The sequence below is a fragment of the Clytia hemisphaerica genome, unplaced genomic scaffold (genome assembly GCF_902728285.1).
Source record: "Clytia hemisphaerica strain Z4C2 unplaced genomic scaffold, Clytia hemisphaerica genome assembly, whole genome shotgun sequence".
NCBI classification, from domain to species: domain Eukaryota; kingdom Metazoa; phylum Cnidaria; class Hydrozoa; order Leptothecata; family Clytiidae; genus Clytia; species Clytia hemisphaerica.
In genome coordinates this window covers 413,791-437,943 of record NW_027103892.1, presented here as the reverse complement: position 1 = coordinate 437,943, position 24,153 = coordinate 413,791, and the positions used below count along the sequence as shown (strand labels likewise).

Sequence of the window (24,153 nt, the reverse complement as noted above, 5' to 3'; positions counted from 1 at the left end):
ACTGCCCTCTTTACACACTTTTCTGTCTACAAAGTCCGTAATCTGACAGTAATAGATAAAACTCTAATTTTTTTGCTCTTTGCTGTTACTTTTCATTAAATATTTATCTGGTTTCCTTTATTGGTCTTTTTATTATACAGCGAAAAGAACGATCTTGTTTAAATTAAGTGTACTGAAAATTAATGGTTTTTATGACGAGAAAGCAAAGGACACACTTTTCATACTAATTCCGACTAAAATTTTCAGTAACCTGATAAAAAGGTTTAGTTTTTGCATGGACCCTTAAATCCTAGATCCGCCTGATCTTTGCTAATTGTTTATTTTTCTTATCGTGCTCAGATTTGCTCAGATCCATAGCCGCCTAACGAAACGAAGTAAATCTACCATTTGAAAAATTTATCCCTACACGCCAATTCGACCGCGTCCGCGGAATGTGGCTAATGAGCCGATTTTAAAAGTTTCACGGAATTTAATTTCGCGATTGAGAAGAATTTATCAACTTAGATTAACTTTTAAGCATAACGGAGTTGTTTATATTTGTTTATATTTCGTAAAAAATACACGTTATAATGCTTAAAAATCAATTGTGTTCATCTTTTTTGGTAATACCTGGTCAAAAACAACAAAATAAAAGAAGAAAAAAAAAGCGGAATTCGCGATTTAAATTTTGGTGTGCTTCGCTTTTCGGAATTTAATTTCGCGAATCACGCCCAAATTCGCGAAATTAAATTCCGCGAAAATTCCTTCCGCGAAAAATTCTTCTCGCGAAAATTTCTTCCCTTAAGGTACTTGATTCCTTTGAATATTATCTAATAAAGGACGAAATAAAATAAAATATATAGTTTTATTCTATGGATGCATTGCTTTTCTTTACCTTGAAAAATCATTAATGTTTCTATAAAGCTATTTCTCGTTTCACAAATCTGATAAGTATTAATCTAAACTAGAAATAACTGACGCTTAAAAGTGCCCCTTATTTTAGAGTTCTATAATACATCCATGCTTTTTCCAATCTCGTACCCAGAGCTGTTTCTCCATTCTTTGACTTGCATGATTGTCATTTCGATATGCTATCAAAATAGTAAAAAAAATGGAGGAGAGGACTGGGAACGAGTTTCTCCGTCATCCGCCATCCGTCATCCTAACGTAACGGGTTATATTTGGAAAAAATCTTTGTGAATGACAGATGGTAAACAGTGTGAAAAAAACAAGATGTCGGACAGTCGAAGGCATTTTTATGGCTGCTTGTCATTTTCAAATCCTTAAATGTTAGATTACTTTAAACATTAAAGGAAGAAACTTTCACGGAAGAAACTTTCGCGATTTTTCGGCCAAATCGTGAATATTAAGTTCCGCGAAAAATGCTGAAGGTCGCTATTCACGAAAGTTAATTCCCGCCAACCTCGTTCCCAGGGCTTATCGCGCACCTTTTGACATTTTTATATGGCTCGAGATATAGTTTGACGCGCAATACAAAAATGTCGAAAAGCTCAGAGAATACCCTGGGGACGAGGTTGAATTCCCGCGAAAAATATTTATTTACCGAAATTTTTAAAGAAAATTGATATATGAATGTGTTGATCTATTTATTGTTTGTATTTGCTTTTATTTGGTATTCGAGTAACAACAGATGAAAGCTTACGGAAGTGAATACACGGGTTTCGAATTAAATTTTTGCTTAGCTTTAGCTTTGATCCCATGTAAATTTGCACGAAAAATATCAAGTAAACAGAACGAAAATTGGCCGTGTATCAAGCAATTTTAGCTCATTTTTCCATTTTGACAGACTTTATGGGTCATTATGAAAACAAAAAACATTAAAATAAAAAGTCAATCGTTTAATCATATTTCTTTTATTGAATTTAAAATAGAAAAACATCTTTTGAATGAACACCTGGCTTTCAAAAGAGAAGAAAGGAAATCTATCAACCTTTTATAAGGCATTTCCCCTTATCGCTCCTTTTATTTACTTGATTTTTTCTCTCGCGCCAGGTTTAATTCGAAACCCGTGTATTGAAACTGTTTTCTTCTAGAATAATGTTAAAATATTTTTAAATTGCCTTTTAGCGCGAAAGTTAATTCTCGCGAAATATAGTCAAAGGAGCTATGCACGAAAGTAAATTCCCAAAATTTTGCGAGATTTTTTCGCGTCGTGAAAGTTTCTTCCGCGAAAGTTTTTTCCTTTGATTTAAAGTAGTCGGATTTTGCAACTCGCTAAATCAGACTAGTCCTAGCCTTGGTACGAGGTTGGATATTCAAGCGGGAGTTTTTGCTGTCCCTAGAAAAAACGTTCTTTCCCATTGAAAAACGAAAAAGTTTTTGTTTATCTTAAGGTCTTTGTATTTCTTCATATAACAAAACATAAAAAGAATATAATAAATCGATAATAAATATAAGCTTTTTGAGACCTAAAGTTTTTAAGAACATTTTTCAGCTTCTTTCAGGCCGGTCAAAAAAAATTAAATGCCTAATATTAGCAGCCTCATTTGTACTGCTTTTTTGCAAAAATTTAAACAATTTTTATCTTTTAATGTTTAGTGGTTTTAGGGTTTGAAATACGTAGACGACCCCTGCAGGTACATACAGTTGAAAAATAACTCATTTTGAACCATATATTTCCATCGTGTGCGTGAGACAAAATCGTCTCACTTGAAGTAAAGGGGTTCCACAACACAACAATACGTTCTTAGAATACCATCATCCATGTCATAAAACAAACTGTAAAACTAGTAAAAAACAAACTGTGTTGATTTTACTTTTTTGTTCACTCATGTCATAAAACATACATGTCAAAAAGTAAATGAATAGCAGCACTCATTTTTATTTTCTCGCATTTTCAGATATCCACTCAGGGCTTAAAAGTTGTTTTATACCTTAGCGTATGTGATCCAAGCTTTGACGTAATTAAACATCAATCTTTCAAAAGTTGATCTTCTAAAGTTGAAATATTATATAGTGAAAATTTGATGGAGAATGAATCAGTGCATCAGAGGATATAAAAACCGGCGTGGTACTCTCTTTAAATTTTCGTCCAATCAGATCGCGGGATTTCAGAATTTGGTCCAATCAAAATGCGTGATTCATGTCAAGTCAATAGATATAAAGTTTTGAAAATTTGAAATTCCAGGTGCAGGATATAGTTTTCTTTAGCTCACCATCAAGGTTACTCAAGGAGCTTTTTATAACCTGAGACGCATTTATGAGTCAGCCTGCACATAGATTTTTTGTTTACAATTTTTGCTAAGACGAATTATATACAGGTTGACTCAAACGTATCTAAAGTCCTAAATAGCTCCTTGCGTAACATTGCTACTGTCACCCGAAACTCTGTAAAATCACCTTTCTTGTCCAAAACATTATTGAACATTAGATCCAAAAGTAATATTGTATCCATTTATTGCAAGTCCGATATTTTTAAATGTTCTCTCCTCAACATCAAGAAAACCAGAGAAATCAGAAGCTCTATCTCTTACCAAATCCCACGATCCATCGAATATGTCGGGCGATTTACCATCCTATTAATCTTAGGAGACGTATTACTTTTACCAATGAAATGATCGAGTACATTAAAATGGGCATTTGTATTTGTAAATTTTGACTTCGATTCTACCATGGTGCTTTGGAAACAGACTATAGCGTTCAAAACATTGAACCTTCGAATATTTCAAAACTAACTCTTTTATTATTTTGTGCTGTGACAATATATTTTTACAGAATTCAAAATTGCAGACGCAGGATATGGTTTTATTTAGCTCACTGTCACCCGGAACTCCGAAAAATCGCCTTCTTGTCCAAAACACTGTTGCGAATTAGGTCCAAAAGTGATGTTGTATCCATTTATTCTAAGTGCAACATTCTTAAATGTTCTTTCCTCGATATCAAGAGCACCAGAAACATCAGAAGCGCTACCTCCAACCAAATCCCACGATCCATCGAATATGTCGGTTGATTTATCCATCATCTTAACCTTAGGAGACGTATTACTTTTACCAATGAAATAATCGAGTACATTAAAATGGGCATTTGTGGTTGTAAGCATTGACTTCAATGTAGCCTTCAAACCTGTGCTTTGCTGCCGACATTGGAAATGTATCTGGTCAAATTGGATCACATTTTCCAACGCTTGTAGGAAAGAAGTATGGGCTCGATTCTCGCCGCCGCCGTGGGTAAGGTCCAAGCCGTCTGTTAGGTTGGTTGAATTCAACTCGTTCACATTTTGATTAGTGTGGATAAAAGAAACTGTCATGTACCTTCCTAAAAAGAATTTATTTTCAAATGAAAGAAAAATATCATCTGTGTTGAAGGTTGTATAGACTTTTTTAAATAGCAGAAAGTCAGCAAAAACAAAAGATAATAACTGCCCCCGATGCTTTTGAGAGTAAATGTGTTGGCTAGAAAGCTTTAATACCAAATCGAAACATCACACTCGTTTCTGGAAGAGCGGCTCCATTTTTGATAAAGGGTCAGATAAGAACTTGTAAACAAACTCCTATCAATGTATAATTTGATGTAGCTCTTTTATGACACATATATCCATTACGTAATCTTTTCTATGTAAATACCTCAAAAAGCCAAATGTTTGCCACTAGTTTCATTACTTCACCACATTAGTTTACAGAACACCCGGTTTGTTTTGGTTGTTTCCGTATAAGTGATGATTTCATGGAAATATGCTCGAAGATCTAATTACTAGCGGACACCATGGGAGGTTAGACTTAGAGCTATCCGCCTTTTGGAACATTGTGAAGGTCACTAACACTGGAACGGGAAAAAAAATCTGTGTCCACTAATCAGAGCTGTCCTCCACTTGAGGTGTCCGCTGATTGGAGCTTCGACTGTATATTAGCCCCTTGCTCACCCTTAAAAGGAGTTCTGTTTAAGACAAAAGTCTGGGAAAATTGGGGAATCAACAAACTTTGTCTCTCACCTTCACACGTGACTTTGATTTTCCTGTGATCCCGCCATGGATGAATCCAAACGTCGATTAAATGGTTTGGCATTGTGAAGTAATTTCTCATCATGCGGCATGATATGTTCCGCCCGAATAGAATATCTAAAAGAAATAATTGGACATGAACTGGACATTATAACATCTTAACACAGAAAAGATCTATTAAAACTAGACCACATTATCTCAACTTATTGTCTCAACCATCACACCATCCCACTAGTTCAATTTAAAAGAAATTATATATGTTCATTACGTAACGCCATTTCGCCTTCTGAAAAGGCAGTTTTACCGGGCCATGGTCTCTTGGCTATAGTTCAAGACCACTTCATTCTTAAGGTATATAAACCGAATGCTGATTAGGAAGAGAGCTTTCTATCTATGGGGTCGAAAGCTGGAGCCTCGCTGTGAAACTTCTGAATCGTTTAAGAAGCTTCCATCGCCGATGTATAAGAACTATCTGTCATATATCACTAAGAGATCACTTACGAACTGTTGACCTAGTTGATAGACTTTCACTTGAATCAATCGATTCATATATTTGTCAACAACAACTCCGTTGGGCTGGTCACGTTATTCGTATGCCATGGTCACGACTACCACGTAAAATGTTATCGTGCTGGGTTAGGTCAAAAAGACCAAGAGGTGCACCGAATTTTACATATGGATGTTCCTTAATGAACTGCCTTAACAAGGCAAGACAAAGACAGGTGGCATTTACTGGCCTTGAACAGACTTTCATGAAGAAGCCTTGTTCATTCTATGAAAATCTAACATATCACTAGTATTTCCTCTACATTTTTTTTGATAGCTTTTGATAGAAGTATTTTTTTTTGCATATGCGCTGTGATCCTCACACTTTAGGTGTGAGGCCTATCCCCCATTATAGGAGAAGGCTTATTCTCTCTCTCTCAAATTTTCTTCTCTATTTTTTTAAACACTGTGAATTTACCCCCTCCCATAAAAGTAAGAGTTATATAGTTTTTATTCTAACCTTCGTGAAGTGGTAGATTGATAGATGGTGGAAGTGTATCTATAACGAGAGAAGGAATATATGATGATATTTTTCATGAAATCTCGTGATGCATGCCACGATAAACTTAAAATGTGTCTTTCACTCTGGGTTGACAAACTCTATCTTTAAAGGCCTTTAAACCTCTCTAGATGTGTTCGAAAGTATATTATTCCAAGCCCCACCTCTTCCATATGATTAATTGAGTTCAGCTCGTAGATAACCAATTTAGTTAGTCGTGTACACGTTTTTTTTATAAGAACATCCAAAATTTTTGAAGCCTTCGGATGTTCTTAACTTTTTGGGTTTTAAGCCTAAAAATGTTCTTAAAATATTCTTAATTTCACTATTTTGTGACCATTTTTCCTATTTTCCTAAGAAATTGGCTGTTTTAGAGTCCACGAAGCCTTAGAATGTTCTTAACTTGTTCTTAACATTTTGGCCATCGAAGCCTTATGTTCTTATATAGTTTGTTCTTATATAAAAAACGTGTATCCTGTGAAAACTATTCAAAAACTGTTTTTAAAAGTGATGGACGGATTTTCCACATAAAAATGTAAACATTTCATAAGTTTGTTGAAAATATACTCGTCCCCAGTCCGTGGGAGAATCATCAAAATTAAAAGATGACTTATATACCTGACTCATTGCAATGCTTTCCCGAATAAGGTGGAAGACAGTTGATGCAATCGTATGTTTTGGTCAAACGATGAGGTGAACAAATGCTTCCATGCTCGCATAAATTTAAATTCTCAGTGCAAGGATTCTAAAAGTAAAAGAAAGAGCTCTCAAACCACCTTTAAAAACTCCTAGACTGGAGTTGTTTACGACGTAATCATAAAAATTACTATTTTTTACTTATTCAATAATAACTTCAAAATTTAATGGCAAGGGTACCTTATCGGTTGGTCACCCACTTTTGTCCAAAGAAACACAAGTTTTAGCCTAAAATACTTTTCTTTCGTCGGTCTAAATTATTCGTCGGATAAAATTTTCGTCATCTTCAAAAAATTTGTCCGACATTTCTCTGTCCGATAAGGGCGATAATGTACCCGTTTTGATCAAACGGTGAGGGCACTGGGAACGAAGTTGATGAAGAATGATCGTTACAAACCTTTAGCTCATAAATTCGCCAGCCTGAAGAGAAAACGCTTTTACGAGGTGAAGCTCGAGGAACAGTTTCAAAACAAATGCACGAAGTCCCAGTAAACGACCAAGATATACAGCTGTTGTAATCCATGCACCTACCAGGGCAATCTACTCTGTTCAACCCGTTCTTACTGCATCCTCTTCCTAGCTTAGCCGCTGATATATAGCCGCGTGTCCCTTTTATGAATTTGATATATTTGATGGTTACTATGCTAAATGCGTTCGATTTATGGTGTTGTATCACTTCTCTGATAACTGGATCAGGAAAAAACCCATCGTCTGCTGATGCTGCGAAGATATGTTGACGATGAATAAAGTAAAAATGAATGAGAAAGTGATGTAGAAAATTCATCCTGAAAATTATCAACATTAAAATTTCTTTCTCTTGATATGCTCAATATGAAATCAAGAAATGACACGACGAAAAGATTATTCCTGATATGCGTAAGCCTAATTTTGCCCCCTCTAACGTAATCTTTTTACCATATATGGCGAAAATTATGATGTAACCGCTTCTTATATGGTGAAAAGATTACGTCAGAGGGGGCAAGATTAGACTTACGCATATCATGAATAGTGAAGTCAATTTTTTCCTTTCTTATTTTTCGAATGATTTTATAAATAATTGAAAACCATGGATATGAATAATAAAGATGTCAATATCTCATCCATTGGGAAATGAACTTGACAACAACCCAAAACGAATAAATGCGGTGACGTGGAAACCATAATGAATAATGCATGCTGGCTGGCCAGCTAGTAGTTATTCTTGTTTTTATTGCTTGCTTTTATCATATTGAGTACTTTGCAAGCATTCAATTCGCCAATTTTTCTATTAATCACTATCAAACTCAATTCGTGAATGAAGAATCGAGTCAAAAAAAATCATCCAAAATATAATCTTTTTTTTCTCATACAGTATTCATTTTCAATTTCTTACGTACAAAATTAGCTAGGAAACCTGTCCCCTCGGTTTGTACATAGCTAGCGTACTTAGCACTAAGGAGTAAACGGAAAAAAAGAGTAAATAACAGAGTAGCCAGGGATTATTGAAGATGCCAATTTTGTCCGCAGTTTCTGATTGGTTAATTTTTTATTGTTATTATGATTTGATAAACAAAAGTGATGATGTCAAACAGAACTATTGTTTTAAGTGGTGGCGCGAGTTTTGAATTGTTTTTAAAAGTTAACGGTCGTTTTCCTTTATGATTTGAATCGTATCAATAATACCATACATACTCTGTATTTCAGTAACTTCTTTGATTTCTTACATGGTAGTGATATTTTTGTAACAGAGTATGGATCTCCAGACTAGTACAAAATAGACTATAATATTGCAGGGGAAGCATTGACCTTGCGGACCGGAGGCTACTTAGATTAATTGTAGTTCATGTTATAAAAATAGTTTGTAGCTAAAAATATGAAATACAAGGTAATATTTATATACTACAGTTAAGTATACATATGTATAGCAATGTGCCCTCCCGGTTATCACCATAATAGCGAGTTTATGTATTTGCACTTTTGGGGACGGTAGAGTGACTGAAACAATTTGGAATAACCCGCAAGTCTGACCCGCAAAATTGAGGACGGTAAAAGTGTTGATTTACCGTCGTCCTCAGCTGGTCAGGATCTTGTCAAATTAGAACCTTACCGTCTCCTTCGCTGAAAAACACACATACATAAACTCGGTAATGGCTTTATGGCAACTCCTGAACTTAGGCACAGGATGTAGGGTATATGATTTAACCAACATAATTTGGAAATACTCATTTACCCTGCAAGAAACTAGATTTTATACTTTCAAATTTTATCCCCAGTTAAGCCCCGTCACCACTCGGCGTAAATTAATGAAATTTTGAGTGACCAAGAGGGGGGCATATAAAGAAAGTCATGTAAATGTCAACGCAATTGTTCTTACATGGAACTTATGGAACGTCCTCAGAGATTCAAGAGACAATCGTGGAACGGATCGATAGATTGATAGATAGATAGAGAGCAGTAGTTAAGGAGGATTGTTAACACAGTATCTATTACCCGAACGCTGGAGTAATTCGTAAGAAAATTGTATGGAACCTCCTCAGAGATTCATGAGACAACTGAGGAACGGATCGATAGATTGATAGATAGATAGAGAGCAGTAGTTAAGGAGGATTGTTAACACAGTATCCATCACCCGAACGGTGGAGTAGTTCGTAAGAAATTTGTATATAATACGTCCTCAGCGATTCATGAGACAACTGAGGAACGGATCGATAGATTGATAGACAGATAGAGAGCAGTAGTTAAGGAGGATTGTTAACACAGTATCTATTACCCGAACGCTGGAGTAGTTTGTAAGAAAATTGTATGGAACGTCCTCAGAGATTCAAGAGACAATCGTGGAACGGATCGATAGATTGATCGATAGATAGAGAGCAGTAGTTAAGGAGAATTGTTAACACAGTATCTATTACCCGAACGCTGGAGTAGTTCGTAAGAAAATTGTATCTGAAACGTCCTCAGAGATCCATGAGACAACCGAGTACAGAACGCTGGAATAGTATGTTAAACTTCTTTTTTTTACTTTGTTTCTTTTAACCGTTCCGGTAAGTGAATAAGTGATACTGTCCTGGTTTCTACATAGAGCAATTTTTACTTTTTATTGTCGGACTGAAGCTACCCTTTTTGCTTCTTCTTTTTAACTTTTCTTTACTTTAGGGGTACTAAAACATGAGAAACGGTTCCAGTTATACTCAATATCCTGAATTCAGATTGGCAGCAGTAATCATTCTTTATTTTCCACCTGTTATCGTATTGGTTGGATGTGTTGGAAACTTACTTGGTTTTTTGATCTACATCAAACGCAAGTACCGCAATAAGGTAATAGAGTGGGGCTAAGCACCCATCCGGAGGTAAGTAGCCACGGGGCTGAAGGGTTTTACAGACCTTGTAGCCCTGCAATTAGACTATTTTAATAATCTATGATTTTAACTCAGAAAGAGAATATCACGAAGATAGAGTCCGCGCGCCGATTAGCAAAAAATGATATTTTTTGTTAGTGATGGTCATTTTTCTGACTTTTCCCGTGGTTATTAGCCTGGATTATTTTTTAAATAACACGACTAGCCTGCTAGTCTACCCTGCAATAAATATCTTCTTTGTTCTAGAACGAAAATTATTACGGAGCATCATGCAGTCCTTAATTTTAGCTAGATATGGGGTTGTATTTTTCTGAAACATTTCTGTTTAAACTTTTTTTCAGGTAGCTCCTGTTTATATCTTAAGCCTGTCTGTTATCGACACCATAAACCTCACCATCGGTTTTCTACACTATTGGATAATGTTCAACTTTTATCCTGATCGCATCAAACCGTTGCATTGTCACTTCATGTTCTTCCTGGTCAATGCAATGGCTAACCATTCTCACTGGGTGGTGATTGCATTCACTTTTGATCGATTTCTGGGTAAGCTTTACGTTTATGAACTTGATGACTTGATGACAACTTTTTTCCCCTGGTTAATGCAATGGCTAACCATTCACACTGCTGATCAATTCTTTGGTAAGATTCTTTTGTTGCAACGAATGAATTTCTGTTGTGAATTTCGCTGGGACCTGTTAACAGGGATTTTTTTGTTTGTTTTTCTGTTTAACGCAACGGCCAACCATTTTTGGTCGGTTTCTAGGTAAGCTTCTTTTGTTTTAACAAACGACTTTTTGTTGTGAATTCCGCATTTATGAACCTGGGTGACAATGACTTCTTTGTATTCTTTTTCCTTCGCTAACCTGCTCCAACAGAAAATGTTGAACCTTTAAAGGAGCAATGTGTCAAATTTCCGCAAAAATGATACAAAGATTTTTCGACAGAGAGACGGAGAGTGTTGACCTCCATGTTAGGAATTTTAACCAAAGAAACACTCTCCTTCAAAGTTATTGAGAATCTTCTGTACACGTCACTGTTTTTCAAGAAGAATAAGGCAATACAAAAATTAACAACTTATTAAACACAAATGAACTTTTCATTCCTTTTTATAGCTGTTTGGTTTCCGTTTTGGACACGCAATAATCAAAGGAGAACTCGCGCTTGGATAACAATCAGCATAATTGGTGTAGTCGCCTACGCTAAGAATCTTCATTACCTATGGAATTCATTTACCAACCAACAAATAGAGTGGCTTCATGCGGCTTCGGAATACGCAATAAAAACCAATGGGTGCTCGACTATCAACTGTTCGAAATCGCCGTTTCTTCACTTATCCCTTTCATCGTTATTGTTGTTTTGAACACATCTATTGTGTATCGAATGCATCGTGATTGTAATTTTTCCAACGCTCACAGAAGACACCAAACGAGCGCATCAAAATCTCAATCCGTTATCACAGATGACCTTGGTAATTTCGCCAAAGCTGACAGAAGACATCAATCGAGTACATCCAAATCTCATGTCGTGGCTACAAACGGCCTTTTGACCACATCAAAAATAACAGCTGCTTTTCCTACATTAAAATCTCAAAGCATTACCAGAGACTTTGACCACAGCAGCAAGAGACGATCAACTAACAAATAATAGAACAGACAATCTATCTTGCCTTTCATACAAAACCAATAGTTATTCCAAGACAACTGGTTTTCCTAATTATGGCCCAAGTAAAGAGACAAATCAAACCGCTCTAGAGCCTAACACAACTCAATTACAAAATGTTTATTCAGATACGTGTCCGCAGTGCAAAGTTGCCACAAAAGACATTTCGATAATTAGAAAACAATCGTTACCAAGGATATTTAGTCAGACTATCACACCATCAGATTCAATCCAGCAGATCATAGAACCACCACAAAACACCAAACCATCTGGTAACAGGATGTTCCATTTCGGTTTAACCATCTCCTAACTCCTCGTCTCCAGCGCCTTCGTGGTATTAGTGTCACCTCTCCTGGTGCTCAGATTCTACAACATAAACCATGATGAACACATGACAGCTTACCAGAGAGCTGTATACGCACTGAAGTACCAGATCTGCCAGAAACTTTGGTATTCAAACAATGCAGTCAACTTCTTCTTATACTCGTTCTCAGGACGCTCATTCAGGGCAGATCTCAAATCAACGCTAATTGGGTTCTATAGGAGGTTCTTTCCACAACAAGAACAGCTGGATAAACGGTCGAACAGTAAAGCGACTTTGAATAGTAAAATAACTATTGATACAGCATATTCAATCAGGGAAAATTAACTCATTAACTACAAGAACCACACTATTAATACTATGCAGGATTAAATAGAAATTGGAACTCATGCAAAAACTGAAAACTGAATTTAATAATATTTTTCTCATCCCATATCACACAACTAGTAAGCTATTTCTAATGCGTTCTAAAACTAGAGATTTAAATTTTCAAAATCGCCCCCTCCGGCCAAACCATGGTTGGCCCTCGCGGTGTCGCTGAGATTTGCCCCCCCCCAAAAAAAATAAAATGCTTCCTACGACACTGCCATTGCGACTAAACTCAAACTTAATAAACGATTCGTTTACTGATTAATTTAATGATCAGCACGGATTACTCAGCAGGCGCGGAGCGTTGTTTGGACGTTGAAAGAACGTTGAAAGAACGTTCCGTATAACGGTCCGTATATGATGGGTATCTTGTTGAAGTGTGTCCGCCCAGTAAAAAAATACTGATAAATAAAGATTATCTTGCAATTTTTCAAATTTGTCAGTGATACCTTATGGGTTAAAAGTAATAGCGTGGGAGTCGAAGGAGGAACATTTTGCAAAAAAATAGCTCTGAAATCCTCATTAAAGACGGTACTTAATTAAAAAGAAATTCCATTTAAATTGAGCAATTAACTAAAATCTTCTTCCGCTTTTAGCATTTTCATGACTTAGTTCTATTGCATTAAATATTCTAGTGGGCTGATTCAGCAACACGATGGAAAAACTTATTTTCAGGCTAATCATGGACTAATCCAAGGATGATTAAGAAGTGCTTTAGTACATAGTACATGGTTGTTTAGGCGCGAATCACTTTTGAAAATCTTTTGTCGTGTTTTCGCACCCAGGGCATAGAATACTCAACTGATACTATTGATGATTCTCATGACGGATTAACGTCCAACAGTATTTCACATTATCCTTCGGTCCTTGAGGACCCTTGGGGCCGAGGGTGCTGGGTATCGTATTCTACTCAGAGCTTATTTGAGGGAGGGGGTGATAATAGGGTCTAATTGATTTTTTAATAGCCGAAGAGAAGGTTGGTGTAAAAACGACCTTTTCAGTTTTATTTAAACGATAAGACAGCTCCTATTTATTCATTTTATAAATAGTTTGCTATTGCAGGGAAAAACCCATTGAAGTTTGGGGATGGAGAGCGGAAGTTTTAACAGGGGGTGATAGACACCTTTCACCCCCTGGTTTTAAAAACATGGAATTTATTGTCCATTTCAATGGTCAACTAGCCAGGAAACCCTCATCTGTCTTCTCTGACGTCACCGAAGGTTAGGGAGACTCGATATCACTTATTGTTAGACGATTTTTAGAAGACACGTGACATTCCGTGGCCAAGAATATAAAAACGTAAACTTAACAGAATATTGCTCACCAATCCCCCATTCTTTTACACGCGATGAGTCTTTGTCATTTTTTTCATAAGTGCATTATTAGCATAATTATCAATAGCAATACACTTAATCCATACGAGGATACAATGCACTATATGATAAGAGGAAACCATATAAATAGAGATTACAATCAATGGAAGTAGTATGAAGGAAGATATTTGCTTTCAGTGAGTTTGATTTTGTCGTGGTTTGAGTAAACGCATGAGAGAATCATATTGGTTTGTTTCTACTCGCGTAGTTCAGAACTAATCTGATAGCAAGTCTTAGCAGCGAGATATATGCTTGATGGAGCACTGGGGTCGGCATAGAATATTTTAATAATTTATGTTTATAACTCAGAAAAAATATCGCGAAGATAGAGTCCGCGCGCCGATTAACAAAAAAAACAGGTTACTTTTCTGACTTTTAGCCTGGATTATTTTTTGAATAACACGACTAGCCTGCTAGTCTAGGGTCGGCACTGGGATATTAGCGAGGTTAAGTTAAGCGAGATAAGTCGATCGAGGACGGCAGATTGAGGACCCGCGACCGTTGCCCCGCAAAATCTACGACACTCACTTGGCTGTTTGACCGTTCTCGTTTGCATCTCACCGTCGTCCACTTAACGTAACCTCGCTATTTAAAGAGCGAGGTGAAATTTGGAATCTGCTTGGAGATTAGTTTTCCAGCCAATCACAAGGTTTATTTCTACCACGGCAATGATCAGATAAGTGAGATCAGGCCAGTATCACAACCCGATTCTACAAAATATGTAGTTCTGTAAATTCTGGAATCTACAAAATGTATAGATTCTGTATTATCAGAAACTACATAATATGTAGATTTCAAAATCTACATAATATGTATATCCTAGAAGATTCTAATAGTGACGTAATGTTTTAAAACAGGCCAAAGTCACTCCAGAATCTACCAAATAAGTAGAAGTGTCAATGATTTTAACTATGTGCGTGCTCGAATTAAATTCAAGCTCCAACCCTGACCCTAACTGACTAGATAGTCATTTCAATGCGATTACGCCATCCACAACCCCAACCAAAAAGTGACTGAACCGCCGCGATTCATCCTTTATATACTAAGAACGCTAAATAACTCATTGTGGTTTGTACAATATAGACCTATATGTGGAGCAATACTCCATCTTTTCCGGTTCTACAAAATAGGTAGAAATTCTAGAAACTACAGAATATGTAGATTATGTGCTATCAGAAACTACATATATTGTAGATTTCAACCAATTGATAGAACTACATATATTGTAGAACCGGGTGTGATGATGTGTTGCAGGGTGAGATTGTTTCTGATCCAAGGAGAGTAATAATTAGTTTCCATATAAGGTATAAAGAACAAGTAGTGCACTCTCCTTCATATCACTGTATCCAAGTTTGCTCCTGTTTTACAGATCGTCTTTTGTGCTGTGTATTCTGTACGCCAAATCGCTTCTTGTGGTTTCCTCTCAGACTGGTTTGAAATTCAATTCGGTCATGATTGTTTGAGATTGGATTGTTAAAAATTATTGACCTTTTTTTCTTCATTGGAACGCTTAAGTTCTTACATGGGTTGTTCTTATAAAAAAAAGAATCTGTTTCGAAGTAAAGCTCAAAATTTGATGTGATATTCATATGCAAATAGCCTGAATGGAAAGATGTAGGAAAGAGAAAATAAAACGAAAATACTTGTTAAATTATTGAACAAGCAAATACGGAAAAAAAAACAAGAAATCACAGTAAGATAGCCACAAAAAGGCTATGCCCCTATGGGAACATTATAATTAGTAAAATGTATGGAACGCCATAGCTGCCATAAGTGCTCTTTTTGTACGCTCTTTTTTCATGATATTCGCTCTTTTAGTTCGCTGAACTCTTTCGGTTCGCTCTTTTGTTCGCTCTTTTCATTCGCTCATTCGCTCTTTTCATTCGCTCATTCGCTCTTTTCATTCGCTCATTCGCTCTTTTCATTCGCTCATTCGCTCTTTTCATTCGCTCATTCGCTCTTTTCATTCGCTCATTCGCTCTTTTCATTCGCTTATTCGCTCTTTTCATTCGCTCATGCGCTCTTTTCATTCGCTCATTCGCTCTTTTCATTCGCTCTTTTGATGCGCTCTTTTATTCGCCCTTTCCGTTCGCTGAACGCATTCAGTTCGCTCTTTTATTCGCTCTTTTAATTCGCTCTTTTCTTTCGCTCTTTACTTTCGCTCTTTTAGTTCGCTCTTTTAGTTTGCTCTTTTTGTTCACTCTTTTTGTTCGCTCGTTTAGTTCGCTCTTTGAATTCGCTCTTTTAGTTCGCTCTTTACTTTCGCTCTTTTAGTTCGCTCTTTTAGTTTGCTCTTTTTGTTCGCTCTTTTAGTTCGCATTCTTTCAGTTCGCTCTTTTGGTACGCTCTTTACATGCGCTTTTTGTTCGGCAAATTATCAGTTAGGGATTTTATTCATTCTGCAAATTATCAGCTCCACAAAGTAAAGTTCTGCAGTTCATTTTTTGGCGCGAAAACTGCTGTACTGATGGTTGGTTCTTTTCGCGCAACCTCGTTCCAGGTATCATATCTACACTTTCCCCCGGGGGGGGGGGCACTCAAGGTAAATGACCTACCGGACGTGCGGCGCTTAAGGGTAGGTTTTTCGAGGTTCTGACAAAGCCTAGGTACGCCCAGGTGCACTGTAAGGCAGGGGTAGGTAATTTGAGAAAATTTTAAAATCTTTGCTAAAACTTGGGGGAAAACGGCCGAAAAATGCACTGTCAGACAGGGTCGGTTTTCAGCAAATTTTGCAGTGCACTGTAGGGATCGGATTTTGAAACCCCGATTTCTGTCCGAACATACGGTGTAGTTTCGAGATCGAGCCCCCCCCCCCGGGATTTGTCTTCAAAAAGAAGAGAATGCCCTGGACACTAGCTATGTTTTCGAGCCATATCAAAAGTTAAAAGGCGTGTGACGAACCTAGATATATATTTGCAAAATATATTTACTAGTTTACCTTAGTTAGAGGAGGTACAATCTAAAATTTCACCACAGTTAGTCCCGTCCTCCTCACTCAACACACTCTAGCTGGCCACGCAACCTTGTCCCCCAGGCTTTGATGCGCAGTATGACAAAATTAATTTAACAGAATTTTGACCAAGAAGCAAAATAATAGAAAGAAAACGAAATTTTTTTTTCATGAACGACTCGGCTATTCAAGTTTCGATAGAATTATGGGCGGGACTTTCATTAAAACTCAAAATCCGTGAAATGTGTGATTTTGAGATATTCCCCAAAGTTTGCCAAAAATTTTAATTTTTCAATCATCAAGGTTTATAATTAAATAAAGCTATTAAATCATAACACAACAAGGTGAAATTTATTTCTCAACCGACAATTAAATGTAAAGTTTGAATAAGTTTACAAGTTACTGAAATGGAGCTTCTGTTTTATAACAAAATGAAAACTAATGATGTACGGTAACTAAAAATGTTCTGCCGTTCCGACACATTAACTACAACAAGCATAAATAAGATAAAGATAAAAATACTACCAAAATAAAATAATGCGAAATTGAAATTACTTAATTAATTGATGCAAATAAACCCCTGAAAATCGATATACATTATGCGGTATTATGGCATTAGCCTGCATTAGCGTTAATTTTGAATATTTTTAATTCGTTCTTTTCAGAATAAACTTCGGTCTATTTATTATTGAATTAATTACGACTATTGAAGTGGGGAATTACAAAAAAATCGGATTACTTGATCTAATGAATCAAGAAAATACTATCGTATTAAATTATTAGGTAGATAAAAAATATATGCATTAGATATAAAATGCAGAATCTGTGATAAAATGCATACAAAAGATAGATATAAACCCTAAGATAATTACATGTATATTATGATACCATAATGGGATTAATTTTCGCAAATTTTTGATTAATGCTTTTTGCCGAAATAAGGTTAAAAGCAGGCAAATTCGCGAAAAGAAATATTCGCGAAAATGACCCCATTAAGGTAAATAAAGACTCTAAGATAAAACTTCACGTATATATATGAAAAATACACAACTCTCAGATAAAAATGTGCATGCACATGAAAAATACACAACTCTCAGATAAAAATGTGCATGCACATGAAAAATACACAACTCTAAGATAAAAATGCATGTACATGAAAAATACACAACTAACTCTCAGATAAAAATGTGCATGCACAAGAAAAATATCAACCTGTATGAGATAAAAATATATGGAGTAGATAAAATACTAACTCTAGATAAAAACACATGTAATAAGATAAAAACAAGTCTTGGATAAAAATACAAACTTTAAGATAAAATGAGACCTTTCAAGACCCAGACCAAAAGTGAACCTAAGTTAAGGAATTTAAGACAAAAAACGTGTAACAGTTAAAATTAGTATAAAACTTGTTTTCTAGATCAACATTGTATTTCTTCCAATAATGAAACATTTGTAGAAGGGCTGCCGGCTGATGGTTTCAATTATATATTTTAATTGCTTCGAAACATTCTTTGACCAAAGCCAGTGGGACAATAGTTGACTTTTTAGAAAATTTTAAAACTGTTTAACTTAAAGGCGCTGACCATAGTGAAAAATCAGTTTTAAATTTGAAGATGAAACCTTTTGTTTTCACCTTCTTGACGTATTTAGGAACAGACTGCTTTTGAAAAATATTTTTTAATTAATAAAATATAATCATGAGTAATTAAGAAATCAATGAAGCATGAACCTTAAAAAGACGTGATAAAGATGTTAATCATGTACTTTTCACAAAAATGCTTAATCTTGATGGGGAAGAGAGCTTTTTCCGACGTATCTTTTCTAAAGTACTTACAAATAGTTGTGCTACTTAAACTTTTGCAGAAAATTTTTCTCTTCAAATGCGTGAAAAGTTATGACTGAAGATTATGAGTCAAAAACTGACGAAAAGTCATGGTCAGAGCCCTTAAATGGATTAATTTTTGTGGTTTTGAGAATTTTTTTCCAATTTTGCAAAATTAAATTCTTGTAAAATGTTTTATTTCATGATTTTTGCCCAAATTCCCTAGAAAAATTTAATAATTTATATAGGTCTTTTATAGATTGTTTACTATCCCCCAGCCAAAAGAGGAAGAACTGTTTTTCAAGTTTGACACGTCCTTTTGCATCACTTACAAGGGCTTGAGACCAAATCTTCCGAAAAACAATCCATCTTCCAGGTTTTCCCTGACTGGAACCCTTAAACTTGATTGAAATTAATCTACATCCACTAATATAAGGTAACCGATTGGAAGAAGTAAAATCAAAACTAAAATCAGTCATTAGTCAACTTCAAGCCAATCCAAACTCCCGATGCAAGAAGGACACGTCAAACTTGGAAAATAGTTCGTTCTCTTTTAGCAGAGGAATGGTCATTGTCTCTGTGTATAGCTGCAACTGGTTAATGCAAGTGTTCGAAGTGGGAAGAAAGCTACTCAAAACAGGCAAAATCTTCAGTGTGGGATGAATTCCATATCCCAGGAGAGGTTCCTCTTCAGAACCAGTAGTGAATCGTAAGATGTCTGCTAATACAACAGATCGTTTACCACCTTTAATTGTGTTGAATGGTAAAGAGATAAATATGTATATTAGATAAGTTTAGCAAAAGAAAAGTCGGATACCTTAAAGGTACTTATTTTCATGCGTGCTAATTTTCGCGCAATTTCGCGCAAAGGCCCAAAAATGAGCGAAATTTAATACCGATAATTTGCAGACAACTGGCTGGTGCGTGAAAATTGTTATGCGCTAAAAATATTTTTTCTTGATGCGCGAAAATTAATATAGCGAAAATTAGTACCTTTAAGTTAATTAAAGTCACAAAATATTTTGGATGTATTTTTACGTATTTGAGAACTCTTATTAAATGGGTCCTTATGAAAATTGGGTAGCTGTTACAAAATTTTTCAGTCACAGACCACATTCCATTATTTATTGCTCAACATTAACAACATAGCGAAGAGTAATGTTGAAAATAGAAAACTTACCATGCACCAGCCTCAAATATTTGAGGAAAATTGCATACAATTTCTTCTGTCGCATTTTTGCATTTGAACCTTCTTCTTCCCAGAGAGGTTGAAGAAGTTCGACTACTTTCCGGAATGTTAGATTGTATTGTGGCGATGGTCTTAAAAGATGAAGCATCATCGGAAAATGTTGGAAAACCTGGAACAAGATTGGAAGAATCAATGGAATGAAAAATATGAGATATGAGAAGTTTTCATGCAATCAATAAGTATATTTTTATGGCATATAGTACAAGATATATAGTCAAAGTCTCATTAGGGCTTATTATAGCTGCAATGATCAAATTAAAGAAAATACAGATCACAACAAAATCACAATCAACCATTACAGACAATTGAACCAAGACTATTTACTGCATTAATTCTCACAACAAGTTGCATCTGGTTGCACAATCCATACTAGCAGAAGACAGCAAGTTAGCATAGTGTGCAGAGGGGTCCAGCCCCCAGTAATTTTCAGGGGGGGGGCTAATGAAAAAAGCCCCCAGCTAAATTTTGAGAATGTAGCCCCCACCTTCATGAAACGGAAACTCAAAAAAATTGTGCTTGACATGAGAGTTCTTAAGAAATAAAGGTCATCTAAATAAGGTTTTCCTATTAACAAATATCAAACTTTGCAAAGCTGATTTTTCGAATTCGTTGAAAACATAAAATTATAAACCCAGCCCCCAGTTCAATTAACTAAAACTTAGCCCCCCCTAGAAAGCTAGCCCCCAGTATTTTTGAAAAAAGTCAGCCCCCAACCAAGCAAAAATGATTTAGCCCCCCCCTAAGCTCAGGGGGGGGGTGCATTCTTTGATTATTTTTCACAAAGCAAACAAAGAGAAGTAGACCTAAAGCCAACAATTTTATAAACCAATTAGAATATGGAAAAAAATTACCTGTAAAATTCCAAGATCTTTAAATGCTTGTCTTATGTGCAAGTATTTAAGTTCTGGTTTTTCTTTTGTGAATATTTCCTTAATTTCATCTTCTTTCAAAAAACGAGGGAAAGGACCATTCTGTAACATACTTAAACCTAAATCAAATATAAAGATGTTATAAATTAGGTGATTATAATTAGGGCTATTGAGCAGTATGTTCTTAGTTTTCCAAGTTTCCAAATTACAAAATATAGAAATTGACAAAAACAATACATGTCTATAGTCTTACTTAAGTTATGGCCAAAATATTCTCTATTGTAATTAGTGTATTTGAGCTTACCCATAACTGTGCCAGCATTATAGTATTTGTTGATTGGCAATGCTTCCTTATCAAAGAATTCCTCTTTGATTTCCCGGACCATTTGATTGAAGAAATCTTTCCTTGGTCCTCCTGAATCCTCTGCTCTCTAAGTATTCAAAAAAAAATTATGTTTAAAAACGACACCTTGAAAAGTCAACCTGTATAACAGGGTCAATATTCTAAACAGGAACATGTTGATCTACTTGGGATATCTAATTGCAATAACCACCCAATAGTCTCTTCTAAAAGACCTCAGAGTGAGGCTTTAGGAGACCATCAAGAACATGTTCTCTTTGCGTCCCTGAAGCTGAAGTCCAAAAATCTTAGTCCACAATTTTTTTTAGTGCTGACTGTCTAATTTTACAATAATTAAACAGTAATTAGTTTTTAGCAATTTTTAGCCATTCTCACAAAATGAAATCTTCGCAAAATGAGCTCTTATGGCAGTACTTACCTACTTATATAAAATTTCCCAGGGATTAAATTTTGCGGATAAGAAAAGTCGTTAATTATAGAAAATCTCAAAATTTCGCAGATCGGACATTTTTTAATTTTATTGCTGGGATTTTTGTGGATGACCCCTTTCTGGATTTTCTTGGGGACATAATTTTGTGGATTGGGCCAAAATCCACAAAACTTTATCCCATTAAAGTACAGTGTTCCATAAAAACAGGCAAACTCACAAAATTTAATCATCTCAATAATTAAATTAACTTTTGCAGCCCATAAATTTATCAAATAATATTTTTCTTCTCACAAAAAAAGGAGCTTTGCAAGTTTTTGATTAACTAGAAACACATCTGCACTTTAACAATTTCCATTTCGCAAGTAGATTTATTGATGTTATGTACTTTAAATAACAGGGATGAAAATCAAAAAACTTATGGCATATTTTTTCATAAATTATACTAACCTCACAATAAAATTGGACACGCAGGCACATAAACTTGAAATCAAGCTGGCTGATTTCATCGAAGCCTGTTACAAGTAAATTGGCACGGTCAACCATTATAAAGTTGACAGGACCTTCCTCAGCAACCGAAACATCACGAACTTCTAAGCTCCGCCCAAGAACAAGATGCTCTTGCATCACTCTTAGTAGTTCCACTGGGCTATTATTATTGTTAGCGAAGCCATGATTTAAAATTTTGTTAACAGATTCAATGATGTCAAAATCCTCTTGGATTTTTTTAAAGTCGTCATGTTCCTGACTTATGATGTCATCTTGACCCACATATTCCACAGTAATGTTGAAGGCACTATCATTTCGGTTTCCAACAGTAGATTCATGATTTTGATTTTCCTCAGTTTCATTTCCGTTATTCTCATTTTCATTGTTTTCATTTTCGTTATTCTCATTTTCATTGTTTTCATTTTCCTTATCTTCATCATTTCTATTTCGGTTGTCATCTTCTGAACCAACTTCACGATAAAAAGGAGGAAGTTCTTCATCAGTGTCCATATCTTTGCCACAAGATTCAACATGGAATGTTAAATCTTGAAGGGAAAACTCCTGACCGCATTCAAAACATTTCTCTTTCAGAATGGAAACTTTTTCATCATTCTTTAATGGTATCACCGAAAGAGATTTCTGTATTGGCCTCAAAAAGATTTTCCCTTGCCCAATACACAACTTTAAAGATCGGACATTTAAAGGACAATTCAAGTTAACCAACGTTTTAGAGTTTGGTTCCACCTTCATTGGTTGAAAACCACCTGCAGCCTTTAATGCTGGAAAACCAATAGTCTGCCCATCATTGTCTTTCTCCTCAGACATAATAGCTTGGTAAATAATAGTTTCATCATGCTGCTCAATATCAAGTTTAATTCTTTTCAATCCTAACCCAGCATTCAGAAGGGTAACTCTTTCGGTTGGACAAGGTATGCTTGTAGAAAACTTGTCGGCCAGACAAAAAAACTGGGCCGACCAAGTCCTTTTCTTTGGTGCTTTCTTATCTTTTTGTTGCTTTTTGTTTCTAGTGGTTGCACTTGGATATGGGGCAAAAAGATCTCGCCGTTCTTGTCTTATCCTGGACATTGTAGTGTTTTTACAGAGTTCTTTCAATTTAACTCGATCCCCAAGCTTTTTAACACCAAGGTGTTTAAGGTCTTCATGAGAAGCCGAAGTTATGACATTAGCATCGACCTTTTCATCTTTGAACTTTTGTACTAGATGTGCCAAACCTACTTTGGCCAAAGCTTCTTCCATTTTTATTTGTTTGTCTAAAAAAAGCAATAATTATATATATTACCTTAAGTGGATAAATTTTCGCGTGGATTAATTTTCGCGATTTTCGCGTATTTTGGCCATTTTCGCGAAATTTTGTCCACGCGAAAAATTTAAAATTATGATTTTTGCCAAAACCCCTAGGAAAATGAAAGAAATTAGGTGAAAAAGAGGCTGATTCGCGAAATTTAGTCCACGCGAAAATTTTCGATTTTCGATTCGTGAAAAAAAGTCCACGCGAAAATTTATCCACTTAAGGTAGGTGAGACAAATTGAATTTGTTGTTCTGTTGACCTGACTGACCCTAATTTTACCAAAACCAAAAAATGATAATATAAAAATTCCATTAGCATAAATTTTTATATTTCGTTCCTGGAAATAATCACAATATAGTTTATAGAGACCTGGGAGCTCATTGTCTACAATTTTGTCAAACTTAAAAACGTCAAACATATAAGAGTAGTCTTTGACTTTAAGAAATATCTTAAGTTAAATAATATTACAGTACGTTGCCAACCAAAGGTTGCCTGCCTCAATTTTTTTTTTTAATTAAACCTACTTATTTTTTTATTCACTGATAAAGAAGAAAGGAGCTTTTCTAAACCTTGTCTTTTACGTTTTAGTCATTTATTTTTTTCTGGAACCTAATTCTAAAAACTGATGCAGACAACCATTGGTGCAAGGTTATCAAAAATCATCTAATAATAGTGAATGTAGTGGCACCTGAAAATCTTTGAAGAATTTCACGAAATCAAGCATGGGATTCCTGGTTAATCTCATATGGTTAAGATTGAAATAAGGCGACTCATCATGAAGCATTAAAAGATTTCAATTATACTGAATAACTCTTATACATAGCTCAAGAAGCACCAGGCATAAAAACTGCATAATATATTCTAATCAATCAAATTGAATCTTCCATCATCTGATTATGATTATGTTTCTTCTTTACTTACTGAGCTGAGAGTTTTTT

The 24,153-nt window shown here is 35.5% G+C and overlaps 3 protein-coding genes across 4 annotated transcripts; 1 reads left to right on the top strand and 2 right to left on the bottom strand.

The window, feature by feature from the left end:
* Nucleotides 1–2,338: 2,338 nt before the first annotated feature.
* Nucleotides 2,339–7,543, bottom strand: LOC136808693 (uncharacterized). The gene is made up of 5 exons (XM_067065235.1): nt 7,075–7,543; nt 6,600–6,726; nt 5,943–5,981; nt 4,928–5,053; nt 2,339–4,254 (listed from the first exon to the last, which is right to left on the bottom strand). The coding sequence occupies exons 1-5, from the start codon at nt 7,477–7,479 to the stop codon at nt 3,749–3,751; spliced, it is 1,203 nt and encodes a 400-aa protein (XP_066921336.1). The 5' UTR covers nt 7,480–7,543; the 3' UTR covers nt 2,339–3,748.
* Nucleotides 7,544–9,761: 2,218 nt separating this feature from the next.
* LOC136808698 (neuromedin-U receptor 2-like) lies at nt 9,762–12,549 on the top strand. Of its 2 annotated transcripts, none has more exons than XM_067065241.1 (3): nt 9,762–9,971; nt 10,354–10,555; nt 11,125–12,549. In XM_067065241.1, exons 1-3 carry the CDS (start codon nt 9,822–9,824, stop codon nt 11,370–11,372), a joined length of 600 nt encoding a protein of 199 aa, XP_066921342.1. In that variant the 5' UTR covers nt 9,762–9,821; the 3' UTR covers nt 11,373–12,549. The 2 variants fall into 2 exon arrangements, with proteins under 2 accessions (XP_066921342.1, XP_066921341.1); XM_067065240.1 differs by having other exon boundaries at nt 10,354–10,651; nt 11,125–12,385.
* Nucleotides 12,550–17,017: 4,468 nt separating this feature from the next.
* On the bottom strand, nt 17,018–23,534 carry LOC136808692 (uncharacterized). The gene is made up of 5 exons (XM_067065234.1): nt 21,867–23,534; nt 20,933–21,059; nt 20,611–20,747; nt 19,691–19,868; nt 17,018–19,255 (listed from the first exon to the last, which is right to left on the bottom strand). The coding sequence occupies exons 1-5, from the start codon at nt 23,160–23,162 to the stop codon at nt 18,999–19,001; spliced, it is 1,995 nt and encodes a 664-aa protein (XP_066921335.1). The 5' UTR covers nt 23,163–23,534; the 3' UTR covers nt 17,018–18,998.
* Nucleotides 23,535–24,153: the final 619 nt, after the last annotated feature.

What these genes read in the sequence shown, in the direction of transcription:
- LOC136808693 (XM_067065235.1), bottom strand. Translation starts at nt 7,479, where the DNA reads ATGTTGATAATTTTCAGGATGAATTTTCTACATCACTTTCTCATTCAT. An exon ending in GGCGAATTTATGAGCTAAAG is followed by an intron (nt 6,727 to 7,074) that starts GTTTGTAACGAT and finishes TTTTACTTTTAG; the next exon opens with AATCCTTGCACTGAGAATTT. An exon ending in AATCAAAGTCACGTGTGAAG is followed by an intron (nt 4,255 to 4,927) that starts GTGAGAGACAAA and finishes AATTCTTTTTAG; the next exon opens with GAAGGTACATGACAGTTTCT.
- LOC136808692 (XM_067065234.1), bottom strand. Translation starts at nt 23,162, where the DNA reads ATGGAAGAAGCTTTGGCCAAAGTAGGTTTGGCACATCTAGTACAAAAG. An exon ending in GTGTCCAATTTTATTGTGAG is followed by an intron (nt 21,060 to 21,866) that starts GTTAGTATAATT and finishes TTGAATACTTAG; the next exon opens with AGAGCAGAGGATTCAGGAGG. An exon ending in ATATTTGAGGCTGGTGCATG is followed by an intron (nt 19,256 to 19,690) that starts GTAAGTTTTCTA and finishes ACACAATTAAAG; the next exon opens with GTGGTAAACGATCTGTTGTA.
- LOC136808698 (XM_067065240.1), top strand. Translation starts at nt 9,822, where the DNA reads ATGAGAAACGGTTCCAGTTATACTCAATATCCTGAATTCAGATTGGCA. An exon ending in AACGCAAGTACCGCAATAAG is followed by an intron (nt 9,972 to 10,353) that starts GTAATAGAGTGG and finishes ACTTTTTTTCAG; the next exon opens with GTAGCTCCTGTTTATATCTT. An exon ending in CACTGCTGATCAATTCTTTG is followed by an intron (nt 10,652 to 11,124) that starts GTAAGATTCTTT and finishes TCCTTTTTATAG; the next exon opens with CTGTTTGGTTTCCGTTTTGG.